The sequence below is a fragment of the Scylla paramamosain genome, chromosome 11 (assembly GCF_035594125.1).
Source record: "Scylla paramamosain isolate STU-SP2022 chromosome 11, ASM3559412v1, whole genome shotgun sequence".
NCBI classification, from domain to species: domain Eukaryota; kingdom Metazoa; phylum Arthropoda; class Malacostraca; order Decapoda; family Portunidae; genus Scylla; species Scylla paramamosain.
In genome coordinates, this window is record NC_087161.1 from 16,089,891 (window position 1) to 16,103,394 (window position 13,504).

General features: G+C 40.2%; 1 protein-coding gene across 1 annotated transcript in view; it reads right to left on the reverse strand.

Moving 5' to 3' along the window:
• LOC135104620 (uncharacterized) overlaps positions 1-13,290 on the reverse strand; it is an 84,638-nt gene extending 71,348 nt beyond the window's left edge. Inside the window, exons 1-2 of the mRNA XM_064012151.1 lie at positions 13,207-13,290; positions 4,384-4,512 (exon numbers count right to left, since the gene is read on the reverse strand). Of these exons, the coding sequence (XP_063868221.1) occupies positions 4,384-4,512; positions 13,207-13,290 (213 nt within the window). The remainder of the gene's footprint in view (positions 1-4,383; positions 4,513-13,206) is intronic.
• Positions 13,291-13,504: the final 214 nt, after the last annotated feature.

Here is a 13,504-nt window from a genome sequence, read left to right on the forward strand (position 1 = left end):
CTTATATTTGCTCATAGTATGTCCAATTTATTTATGCATGTATCTTCGCTATCTTCGCTCTCTCATATGTTTTACTGATAAACTCTGGAAATCTCTACTGCTTCTGTTTTTCTTCTTCCTACGACTCAAACTGTTTCACAGGAGCAGTACCAATAGCTCTCCGAAACTAAACTGGCCAGCTTATGGGAGCTACATATTGAGCGGTGTGTCATCTCATTTGTGTAGCCTTAGCCACCTTAGCCAGACTCCATGACTCACAAAAATAAGATATCTTTTTGAACGAGGCAGTGGACACGATAGGTTTGTTTCTGTTATAAGAGACCATCACTCGGCCGCTCAGGTGACCCTGCGTTCACAATATAAATGACAAGGTACACATACACAATCACGAGTGAAAGTGTTTTAGATAAGTGTACGAGTGTTCAATGCAGCATAAATGAAATCTTGTGCATTATGGATCACGAGTTTAAGTCTTTAAAAAATATATATATATATATATATATATATATATATATATATATATATATATATATATATATATATATATATATATATATATATATATATATATATATTCCCTTGGACTGGTAATAATTTCCTTCATGTTTCTGAACACTTTTCTTCACAATTCTGATCATGAAATACTGTATTCTTTATATGACAGTAATTTCAGCACTTGGAAATTTATCAGGAAGCAGTAAGGCGGCTGCGGCAGAGTGCACGTAATGGCCGCCATTACTCCTGCTGCCTCCTGTTTCTCGCCGCAAACTGTTATAGGCTTGTGTGATTTTTATTCCTGTCTAAGGAGGAATTTTATATCGCCGAAGAAATAACTTTTCCAGCACACACACACACACACACACACACACACACACACACACACACACACACACACACACACACACACAGACCAAACCAGGCAACGCAGAGGTAAAGTAGAAAGACGGTGTTTGTCTGGAATTCGCAGTGTTGTCACGTCCTCTTGAATGCTATCCATGAGCAGCATCCGCGCACACACACACACACACACACACACACACACACACACACACACACACACACACACACGGGGTTTATTTTCTAATTCTAATTTATCTAAATATCTAATTTAAAAAGCCAGCTGCTGTTATTTGAGTTCCGCCCTGCAGCAAACAAGCCAATATCGTCCTGAGACCAGTAACTGTTGGGCGCGATTGGCGGACCGCGTCTGGTAGACAGAAAAGTGACGGCCAACTTTGAGAACGGTTTATACTCGCGGGCAGAGCTTTGGAGCCACTGACACCAGCTGAGAGAGAGAGAAAGAAAGAGTCAAATTAGTGGTTATTGCAATTACGTGAGTCAAACCCCTGACCGGGTGGGACAAATGGTGGGAAGCCTAGGGAGGTGCTGCGCACTCACCTCCCCTGCTCCCCTGGGTAAGGCAGGGAAGGTGCTGCGCACTCACCTCTCCTGCTCCTCCCCTGGGCAGCTCCATCACCGTGTTGTGCTTTTAACTACACATTTTTAAGCACACATGATGATGCAGTGGATGCTCTTTGAATTTTTGTAAGTTCCGAGTGGGGTTCGAACCCATACTTCCCTCACACCAATCTTAAAGTTCATCACTCTACCACTGAGCCACGAGGGCCTCGCGGCCCTCGTGAAAGAGAGAGAGAGAGAGAGAGAGAGAGAGAGAGAGAGAGAGAGAGAGAGAGAGAGAGAGAGAGAGAGACTGGCGCAGCAGCTCCAGCGTTGGACTGCTTGGAGCACCACAGGAGAGTCGCCGCCCTGACGGTGCTACACAAAGCACAGGTCCAGCACGTGCTGCACCTGACGGACCTGAGGGCCACCTGGAGGAGGTCTGAACTATGCACGAGGACGGTGCTGAGCAACGACTCCCTCTTGGAGGTCCCAGGTCCTACTCCACCACCCACCAGCGCGCCTTCACATCAGGCAAATGTCCACCCAGCAGGCAAAGGTTGCCGCCCACTGATGGCTACATCAGCAGCCACCTTCATGTTTATAGTGTACAGCGTGCAGTGTATAGTCAGTAGTATGTGCAAATATGTGGACAGTAGCGTTTGTCACACGATAGTGTAAACTTTAGGTACTAATATGTCCTCCCTAATTATATCACTGCATTTATTGAAAATGTTCAGAGAGAGAGAGAGAGAGAGAGAGAGAATCTATACAAAGAGATACGAGTAAATATTGAAAATTGTAAAAGCCTGTCACCTTACCAACGACTGGTCTAAACACTACATACAATTCTTAGTAACCCTGGAATTTCCAAAGAAAGCAAACGATGCGCGTGTACACATGAAGCAAAACTGTCAGCGTTCCTTTTCTTTAAGTGGTCAAAGCTGCACTTAGGGCGATTTTTAGTGAACGCTTTTTTTAAAAGCAAACGTGTTTGTGTTTGACGAGTATCTCCTCCACGTGACTTCATAAGAAGACGCAAATGTAAGTCGATCAAGCACTGCCTTATAAGGATAAACACCTAACTGTAATAGCACCAGGTGAGTGAAAAGCCGCGATATCGAGTTCTCAGGTAGCCAGGTAGCGAGGAGCCGTGTGGTGGTCTGTTCCCTTTGGTGTTGTTGAGAAAAGGAGAGAAAAAAAGAACACGAAGAACGTAAGAAAAGGAGTAAGATAACGAATCAAGACAGGAAATTAGAGGAGCAACAGGAGGAAATAAAGATGTGAAAGAGGAAATTTACGTATTCTGCTCCATCCACCACCTCCCATTTTTCTTCCTATTCCTCTTTTGGTAGGACGTGAGGAAAACGATGGTGGAGGTAGTACAGAACAAAAAGACACACTCCTAGCCCTCATGACACACGAGGAGGATGGAGCAACGGATCAAGGCTATAAATGTATTACATGCTGCACTGTGTCCTGTTTCCTAGACTACTCCTCAGGGCACATGTATGCCTGTGAACTGTTTTTAAGTCTTAGAGGGAGTGGCAGTATACGTACATGTGATACAGTTGACTGTAATCCCAAGCACTGCATCATTTTATCCCTGATATTTAACAGGCTCTACTGAAAGTTATTCGTGTTTTTGATGAGTGTTTTCATAGTTGTAGTGATAATTTAGCAAGAATTTTTCTTTGATGTAATAATAATAATAATAATAATAATAATAATAATAATAATAATAATAATAATAATAATAATAATGATAAAACTTTAATTCATTTCACAGCTGGAAACAATTTAGGTCGTTCACTGCTACCAGTCTTTGCTAATGTCTCTTTAATGATGGCGGCCATTCATTTGTAAGCCACGTCAACTCATTCATGTTAGAAAATCGTTGCATTTTCCTTTAATATATGAAAGTACTTGTTTTTTATGGATGAAAATGTTTTGACTTTATTCATAGTTCACAATGCGTCACGTACACAGACTTAACTGTCTGAGACCGCACACTATCACGCACACCATTAAGAGGAACACCGCCGTCTGAAACAGGAAGAAGAAACGACCTCATCAAAAGTAAACAGAAAGAGGAAAACAGAAGACCCAGACAGTAAGCAGAACACGTCAAGGAGTGCCCATATGAAGGCTGCACTCCCACCCAACAACTCAACTCACCTTCTTAAACGACTGACTGCCTGGTTCAACGTTCCTGCTTGTCAAATGTGCATTCATTTTACACCATGATATATATATATATATATATATATATATATATATATATATATATATATATATATATATATATATATATATATATATATATATATATATATATATCCCCACAAGGAAAACATACGAATAACTACCGTAACATCAGCCAAGCCAGTCGATCCTACCACACTTACTTATCATTGTTACCACTATTAATGATTTATTATAGCGGTAGACTTCAAAATAGGATAGTCTTGAATTTGACAAATAGACGTGCAAGCTGACTGTTGCAATTCACGGCAACCTCCATGCCTCACCACTTCTACGAGCAAACTAACAGACTGAATACCAAATGACACCAAATAACTTGCATATCAGTAATTATACATCATCACTAGCAACACAAGATACTTCATGGGCGACCCCACCCCCCCACCGCTCTCTCTCTCTCTCTCTCTCTCTCTCTCTCTCTCTCTCTCTCTCTCTCTCTCTCTCTCTCTCTCTCCAAACAAAGACTAGACCTGTACAAAGACCAAAACACCACTGCAACATCCCCGTGCTGCCTTATAATAGGCAAACCGACACCGTGCACCAAACGTTAACAAAAAACAGCAGCAGCAGCAGCACCATCAAGCAGACATGACACACAACATGAAAGAAAACGGGGAAAGCACTGACAAAGAGAATGACAGACGCACCCCACTTCAAGGTCTCGTCAGCTGTGTCAAAAGAGAGAAAAACAGCGGAGGGGGTAAAAGACAAAAGCCATACCTGACATGCTGAAGGACTTTGAGGAGGATAGGGGAGAGGGGACGCCGCAAGTGAAGGCACAAGGCGCACTGGGGCCGCTGGTGGGCGCTGGCTGGCGGCCTTCCAAACTATATATCTTGATCGGCTGCTCTGGGAGGGAGAGAAAAAAAAAAAAAAAGACGAGAATTCTTTTAGTTATCCTTCGTCTTTCCCCGACTAGTGACACCTGAGGCCACGATAATGTGCCCCGCGGGGTGTCGCTAATGGTGTGGTGGTGGTGGTGGTGTGTGAATGTAAGTGTGGTGATGGTGGTGGTGGTGGTGGTGGTGGTGTTATCAAAGGTGTGGTAGTGTTGGTGGTGTGGTGCAAAGGGTTACTGGTATTGCAGTGTTGTTTTATATGAAATGTTATAACATCCTTAACCCTTATATTCCAGTGATTAAACTATTTTCTCATAAGCCATGACGGGTAAGAATCATAAACCTAGAAATTGTCAGAAGACTATTTGAATACTAATATTTTTTCTCTGTGTTATTCTGAAATACAATGATGTACTTTGTAGCTCCATGTGATCTCTGAAAAGGTTAGTTATGGCTTATCAAGGATCTCGCTGTGTGATCCGTCAACCAGAAACAGCCCGGAGAAGACACACACACACACACACACACACACACACACACACACACACACACACACACACACACACATAATAATAGGGAAGGATCTGAGATCCTTCTCTATTATCAGGCTGTCCGTGTCCTTCGCTCTTATCAGGTCCCTTGGCTCTTATCAGGATGGTTTCCACACGGCGGGTCGCTGGTGTTGCCAAGTGTCGCCCTCAGAATGGGAGAATAGCTTAGTTACCGCTAAATATACAGAGCTAGTGGCAACACTACGGGTGGAAACAGATGCCAGACACTTCCACGCGCCATCTGACTCGAGAAACCGCGCTTGGAGCTCAAAATTGAGGCGCGAAAATTCTTGATTACGGGAACGATCGCCGTCGCTACGCACCGCACTGATGCAATCGTTCATATATGATCACCGGAATGAAAGGGTTAAATAGCAGAGGTAATGCCTTACTGCTTATATTTAAAGGGATGGAAAAGAAAATTACAAGCATGACTGCAAACTAAAATAGCAAAATAGCAAAATAGCAAAATACACAAAAGAGTTAAGTGCACAGACATTACACAGTCTCAAGAGATGGCTGGGATAAATTGATGGATGATGATGACAGATGGCCTGGCCTGGTGGCGGAGAGCTGTCAGAAATATTGATCTCATATGTACATCGAAAAGCATATCTAGAGAAAAAGATGTTATGTGGTAAGCAGTAGTTGTGTTCTTCTTCATTAATATTGTGTGAGTTTTAAATGTCACAATGAAGCCACGTGTTGGGAAGTCCAGTTAGCAAGAATCGGCTTTAAGTTGAGACCCTAGATCTCTATTTCAGCACTTCATCCACCATCCGAACTCCATTCCGAAACTGAAATTACAATGCGCTTTAAGTCCTGCATCAATGTAAGGTGGAAGTGTTGAGCCAAGGCACTGCAGGATGAAGGAGAGATAGAACAATGAGTTATGAGCCAAGACGTGAGATTAGTCGCTGTCTTCAATTTAAAACCTATCGGCGAATGAATATTATGTCTTTTCAACAACAAAATCCCTTTACGGTATATATTTAGGAAATTTTACGTAATAATTTCCTTCTTCTACAGCTTTATTTCCTATACATACGAAAATAGATCGGCATGTGGGAGTTATACACATGCTGCATCCAACTTTATTTCACGGTTTCATTTTCCAATACGCCAATAGGGGGAGATAAACGTGGCGGTGGCAAATTATGTTAGGGAGAGTGTATGGGTGTTGCAGTGTGATAAGGCCACCATTAATACTTATGTACACTCTCACACACACACACACACACACACACACACACACACACACACACACATCCCATCGCCTCTTACGCGTGTTTTACAGAAAAGACTCACAATTCAAAGCCATTTTATTCACCTGTGTAGTTACTTTCAACGATATTCACACTAAGACATACAGACAAGCTCTTCAACAGTGCTTCCATCAGTCAGTGCGCCTCCCTTCCCTCATGACCGCCTGTGTGATTTGCAGGGATCAATGAATGCTTTTTTTTATTGAGTTTTTTTGTCGGTATCCTTTTGTGCGATTCAGACACCCGTATTAGCATTACGTTGTGAGCTGGACTGGAAGGCTAATTCACTCAGACTGTATGGGCAAGTGATGCTTTTAGCGGTTCACGGGATTTGGTTTCACTGCAATGATTAAATCGGTGGTTTGTTTCGGGTTCATTAGCTTCATTCCTTTTTCAATTGTTTGTATTTGAAGTCTTATCCGGTAGATAGAATTTTGGCGGTGGTAGAGGTGGTGGTGGTAGTAGTGGTGGTGGTGTGTGAGAGAGAGAGGAGAGAGAGAGGAGAGAGAGAGAGAGAGAGAGAGAGAGAGAGAGAGACGCAGGCAGGGAGACACAGACAGACGAATAGATTGACAGATAGATAGTTAAACAGACAGACAGACAAACAGACAGACAGGCAGACAGACAGGTAAAGTCGGTGATCTGCTTGTCCCCAGTGGTCTCATTTTTATATCTATGGCATGAATTGTGATAATCTAGCACGACCTTTCGTTGTCAGTTATGAAAAGCGTTACATAATAACATCAGAGGCGGAGAGACTGCTACTTTAATTGTCGTTATTGTGTTATTACAGTTACGTTGTTATATCAGGTAATGAGTGGTGAAAAAAAAAAGCACAGGATGGTACAAGATATATATATTTTTGTAACGTCCTCATTGTCGAACCGTTATGGAAATAAAGATCTACTGCTTAATCCTACATTTTCTCACCACAAAAATCTACTCACCACACTTAATAAATCAAGATAAACACCCTTAACATAACTGTAATATTTTGAGTCTACATGAAGCTTCCTTATAAGACCCAAACCAGACACACACACACACACACACACACACACACACACACACACACACACACACACACCACATAACAAAAAAAAACTTTCCCCCTTTCCCATTTCCCAAGCAAACGCAGAATCTCTACTTGGAATTGTCGAGAAAATATTTCCCCCGAAGATACGAGGCGGGCAGAACAGGTCCGCATGAAAAAGAAAGAACATGAATTTCCTTGAGGCATAGTTTGCTCGCCACGTCGGGATTAGATAGTTCCCAAGTGCCGGTCCCCGATATCAGGAAGAATGGGAGCAGGAGGAGGAGGAAGAGGAGGAGGAGGAGAAAAAAAAAATGAAAAAATGAAATAACGGAAGAAAAAGAAAGGAAATTAAGAAACAGGAAAAGAAGGTGGACACAGTTATAATTTACACACACACAGAGAGAGAGAGAGAGAGAGGAGAGAGAGAGAGAGAGAGAGAGAGAGAGAGAGAGAAGAGAGAGAGAGAGAGAGAGAGAGAGAGAGAGAGAGAGAGAGGGTCTAAAAATAGTCAATATAACAACAGAAAGTAAATCCTCATTTCTAGACATTGATACGGAATAGCTGTAATTGATTCACCAGGAAAGAGACATCAAAAGAACTGAAAAGAACCGACCAACATATCCACTATCTCTGCTACACAAGTATTTCACAAACTATTCTCTAATAGGATTACTGCAACGCTTGATCTCACTCCTTCCTGCGACTCCCGTTAAGGGTCGCCACAGCAGACCACCAGTCACCATTTCACTGTCTTCTTCGTTTTCTGTTGCAATAATTCAACACAGCACACAGGATTCAGGAGGCGTTGTGCAGCTCACGGAATCCATGCGAAATATTTCGAATAAATATATCCACAATGCATGGCTTTAGCTGAACAAGAAAAATATCCTTACCTAATATACTCGTACACCTTCGGAGTGACTGAAACACTGGGGAGAATTGAGGTTAGTGGACATGTGAATGCACTGGAAGACTCATACGAGGTACAAAGTAGTATGTCGAATAAATGAATCCACAATGCATGACTTCCACTGATCAAAAAATGCCCCCGATTCTGTAAAAATCTTAGCAGTTATTGAAGCAATGAGAAGAAGAGGAATAGAGGAGACATGTCAAAGTATTACAAGTCTGATACAGGACACACACACACACACACACACACACACACACACACACACACACACACATACACAACACCAAGACCTGCTTCCCCGCGACGCACCGCCGCCGCGACGAGCCCTACGTGCATGTACCAAGCTGGTCCCCATCAGAGGCTGCACTGACCGTTACAAGCACATCGCCGTCCCACTCTAGTCAGGCTGTTTAATAACCACTCATGTTACTTCTATTCTTGTTTGTCATTCTAATTAACTATCTTTTTACATTGTTTTAATTTCTCTGTTCTTAATTTTACCCTTTTACCTTTCACTTTTATAGTCTGCCTCATAATTTGCCTCTGGTTTGGTGGTATTCTCATTGTTTTTAAGGTTTTCTTTCTACCAACAAAAGTATATTTTCAGCCTTTGGCTGCATATATATATATATATATATATATATATATATATATATATATATATATATATATATATATATATATATATATATATATATATATATATATATATATATATATATATATATATATATATATATATATATATATATATATATATATATATATATATATATATATATATATATATATGTATATGTATATATATATTAGGATGGGCACCGGCCAAGGGCAACAAAACTTCAATAAAAAAAAAGGGCCCACTGAGTCGAAAGTGTTATTAAAAAATTACAGGATAAGTGTCTTGAAACCTCCCTCTTGAAAGAGTTCAAGTCATAGGAAGGTGGAAATACAGAAGCAGGCAGGGAGTTCCAGAGTTTATCAGAGAAAGGGATGAATGAATGAGAATACTGGTTAACTTTTGCTTTAAAGAGGTGGACAGAAAAGGGGTGAGTGAATGAAGAAAGTCTTGTGCAGTGAGATCGAGGGAGGAGGGAAGGTTAGCAAGAGCAATTGGCATGAAAATAGCTGTAGAAGATAGCAAGATATGCAACACTGCGGCGATAAGAAAGAGGCTGAAAACAGTCAGTTAGAGGAGAGGAGTTGGCAAGACGAAAAGCTTTTGACTCCACCCTGTCTAAAAGAGCCGTATGAGTGGGACCGCCCCTCCCCCCCACACACATACATGTGAAGCATACTCCTTACATGGACGGATAGGGACCTGTATAGAGTTAGCAGTTGTGGGGTGGGGGGTGAGAAAACTGGCGGAGACGACTCAGAAAGCTTGACTTCATAGAAGTTGTTTTAGCTAGAGGTGAGATGTTAAGTTTCCAGTTTTGATTACAAAGATAGATCGAGGATGTTCAGTATAGAAGAGGGCGACAGTTGAGTGTCATTGAAGAAGAGAGGATAGTTGTCTGGAAGGTTGTGTCGAGTTGATAGATGGAGAGAAAAAAAAAGTCATTGAACAATACTAAGCTTGTTCTGCCCCAATCAGAAATTTTAGAGAGTCAGAGTCAGAAGTCAGGCGTTTTGTGGCTTCCTTGCATCTGTCAATAGCATCTACCAATCAACTGTTGATAATTAATAATGATGATAATAATAATAATAATAATAATAATAATAATAATAATAATAATAATAATAATAATAATTATAAATTATTATTATTATTATTATCATTATTATTATTATTACACACACAAAAAAAAAATGTAACACAGCTACACTAAATGTACTTGCAAAACTAAAACCGTAAAATTAGAGAACGGAGCAGGTAAGTGCAAAATAGTTCACCTGCGTCCACGTCTCCCTCTCTTCGTAATCCAGGTGATAATGTACGTCAATCACCTGCATTATGTATTGATTTCAGGCAAACACGGTTTTTTTTTTATTTAACCCCCCTTAACTTTACCATGGCGACTATGTTGTTCTCTTCCGGGATTAACGAAATCCGTCTTCCTGCACTGCTTTTGTCTTAACACCTAATATGAATATATATATATATATATATATATATATATATATATATATATATATATATATATATATATATATATATATATATATATATATATATATATATATATATATAAACCATTGGGGACTATCCTCTCAAAGTCTGGGTCCTTATCTCGACTATTTTTAAGTCTGTATTGAAAGTTGTTTGTATTTTCGAAGTTGGTCTCATTGTTCTTGTGATAATTCATCTGATTGGGCAGTTTTGAGGTTCTCCAGAAAGCTTTTATGATTAAAGTTGTAGCTTAATAAGGATTGTGCACTATCACTGGGAACAGTCACCATACGATCATCACAGAAGCATCTGGCAATGGTCTAAATAGTAGAAAAATGTGTCTATTTCTTTCTGCATCATGACATCAGCTTAATTTACACCGAAAATCATTATACATAATTATTCTCAAAGGTTCACAATAAGATTAGTGACAATGGAGTTAAAAGATGCAATCTAGTTATTCATCTATTAGTTTTCTTTACTTACCCTAATTAAGAATAGGTAATTTTTGGAGGAAGTGGGATTCTTTTATATCACAATAAGAAGAAATCGGTTCTAAAATAATGGAATGTGACTGGAACGGACTCATTAATCCGACAGTTTGTAATGGTATGAATTGTTACATTATAGTTTACTCTCTCTTTCCTTCTTTCCTCACGTACAGCGTGGGACCCAGGCTGAGGTCACCTGGGTTTCCATAAAAATTTTCATTTCTTTTTCCTTCTTCCGTAGCTGCGCTGTAAAAACCACCCTTAGTTCAGCATCGTTTTCACGGTTTAGTATGGGAAGCGAGTTGTAGCCGTATATAAATATTACTCTAACTTTTGGTGACAGAATACATGTATACTGTATCATGATGCAGGGGGATTGGGGGGGGAGGATGTATCAAGGGGAAGAGAAGAAAACCAAAGCGAAGGGATGACTTGAAGGAAAACATGGGAGTGATGGGTATAAATTCAAATCAGTTTATTTTCCCACAATGTGATCGTTATGACACTTGTTGGTAGACGTAGAACTGAGGTTACAAATATAACATTAAAAACTAATAATAAAACATTAATAAAAATTCAAACAATACTAATAATGAAACTTTACTGAAATCAAATGAAGACCCAGGCATAAAAGGGAACAGAAGAGATAGACACACGTGCTCCGCTCCGGTGGCTCCTAAAAGAAATGGCCCAAAGAAGAAGATACGAATGATTTCTACGTTGTCTTCTGCAATGTGAGGAAGGAAGAGTTATGTGAGGCAAGTGCATGTATTAATGGTAACGCGTTTTTTTTTTTTTATCGCTTATGTGCGAAGAAGGCTGTCCACAAGAAAAAAAGAAAGAAGGGAAGCTGCAGGAAGCAATAAGAACAATCAAGGACAACAAATAAGAGAGATCCTGTTAATTGCTGACAAAAAAAAAAAAAAAAATACAAACGGGTTGCTCAGTTTTAGCTCCGCAGGAAGTCTTGATAATCCTTAAGCTTATGACTACTGCCTCTCCTCAGACTTAGTGAAATGGTTTGGTGGAAGTTTAAAATATAATTCTGAAAGGCACCACTGACAGAAAAAAAAAGTAACAGTAGTTCAAGTCTTTAAGTCCATCTTGATATATGTCTCAATAAAACCGTGTACGTTTCTTTGTATAAAATAACGTCGTTGTAGAGAAAAAAAAAAATATTGAGAGAGAGAGAGAGAGAGAGAGAGAGAGAGAGAGAGAGAGAGAGAGAGAGAGAGAGAGAGAGAGAGAGAGAGAGAGAGAGAGAGAGAGAGAGAGAGAGAGAGAGAGGGGTAATAACTGATATATCGGGAAAGGTATGGGTGTTAGACAGGGGAATAAAAACAGATGTCGTAATGAGACAGATGTGGCAGGTGCGTTAATGGAAAGGTGAACAGACGAAGCTACTTAAGGGGACTAAAGGATGAGAGGATTACGGCACACGTAGTCAGGATTGGGTCTTTATTGGGTGTGCTGGTGAGACTCAGGGATAAAGGGAGCGTGTTGGTATGAGTGAGGCACTGAGGGGCTGGTGGTACTGGTGGCACTGTTTATGTCCTCGTGACTTCCAGGTGTCGATGGCTGGTGATGGTGAAGAATGCTGGTGAGTTACACTGATTTTTCTTTAAATTTTTTTTTTATGTATATATTTTTATTGCTTCGTGTTTTAGAATTTTGCTAGTATTTATAATGGTAACGATAGAAATATAGTGAAGTAAAACATCACGTGTAGTCTACGGGTAGCACAATGAATAGGTAAATAAGCTTCCAGGGATAACTGTAGATGAATGCGATGGACTAGTAATCATGTTGTTAATGCCGAGTCATTAATGAATATTAAAAAAAAATTAGACATGTTCATAAATGAGGATGATAGGTGGAGACAAGGTGGTAAGTTTCATGCAGGGTGTTACGGCCATCACTCCTCCAGCAAGGCAGGAGGCGAGGGTGGACTGTAAATGGCGCACAGACACAAAACTGAATGAACTCTATCTCTAGTTCGACATCCTCTCCAATCCTTGTTATTTTAGTAAGACTTTCAGGAGATAAGACGACTAACGTGATTTTTAGTATTGTTGAATGTATAAAGAACACTTACACCTAATTCTGAACCTAATACAGGAGTGAAGCACGATCACCATTATTCGTGATTCACGCAGTCACGCCTAAATTCGATATCACTAAGGCTCCATAAATTCAACTTTGTTAAAATATATTTCAGCCAATATTTATAATCCAGTCAGAATACGTACATAATATAATATCCTAAATAGCTAAAAAAAAAAAAAAAAAAAAATTGCCAGACACTAACTACACTTGAGCAAACAGCATACAACACCTGTGAGGAAGTCCCGTCCTCGGTGTGTGGAGCACGACCCACATCACCACTTTCCACCAGTCCCGATCTGTTTCTGCCAGCCATCACCGTCAAGTGAACGAAGTAGACATCAGAGTTACCAATTCCCAAATTAAAACCACAAAATTAATTCCACAACGGCATTCCCTATTTCACACACAGCTATCGCTACACACACAATTGATTGTTACGTCTCTGTAAGGGCAGTTACCTGGTACACCCACAATTATAATTATAGTAACAATAAGTCATAAAGTAGTTCACTATCACACAAACGGCC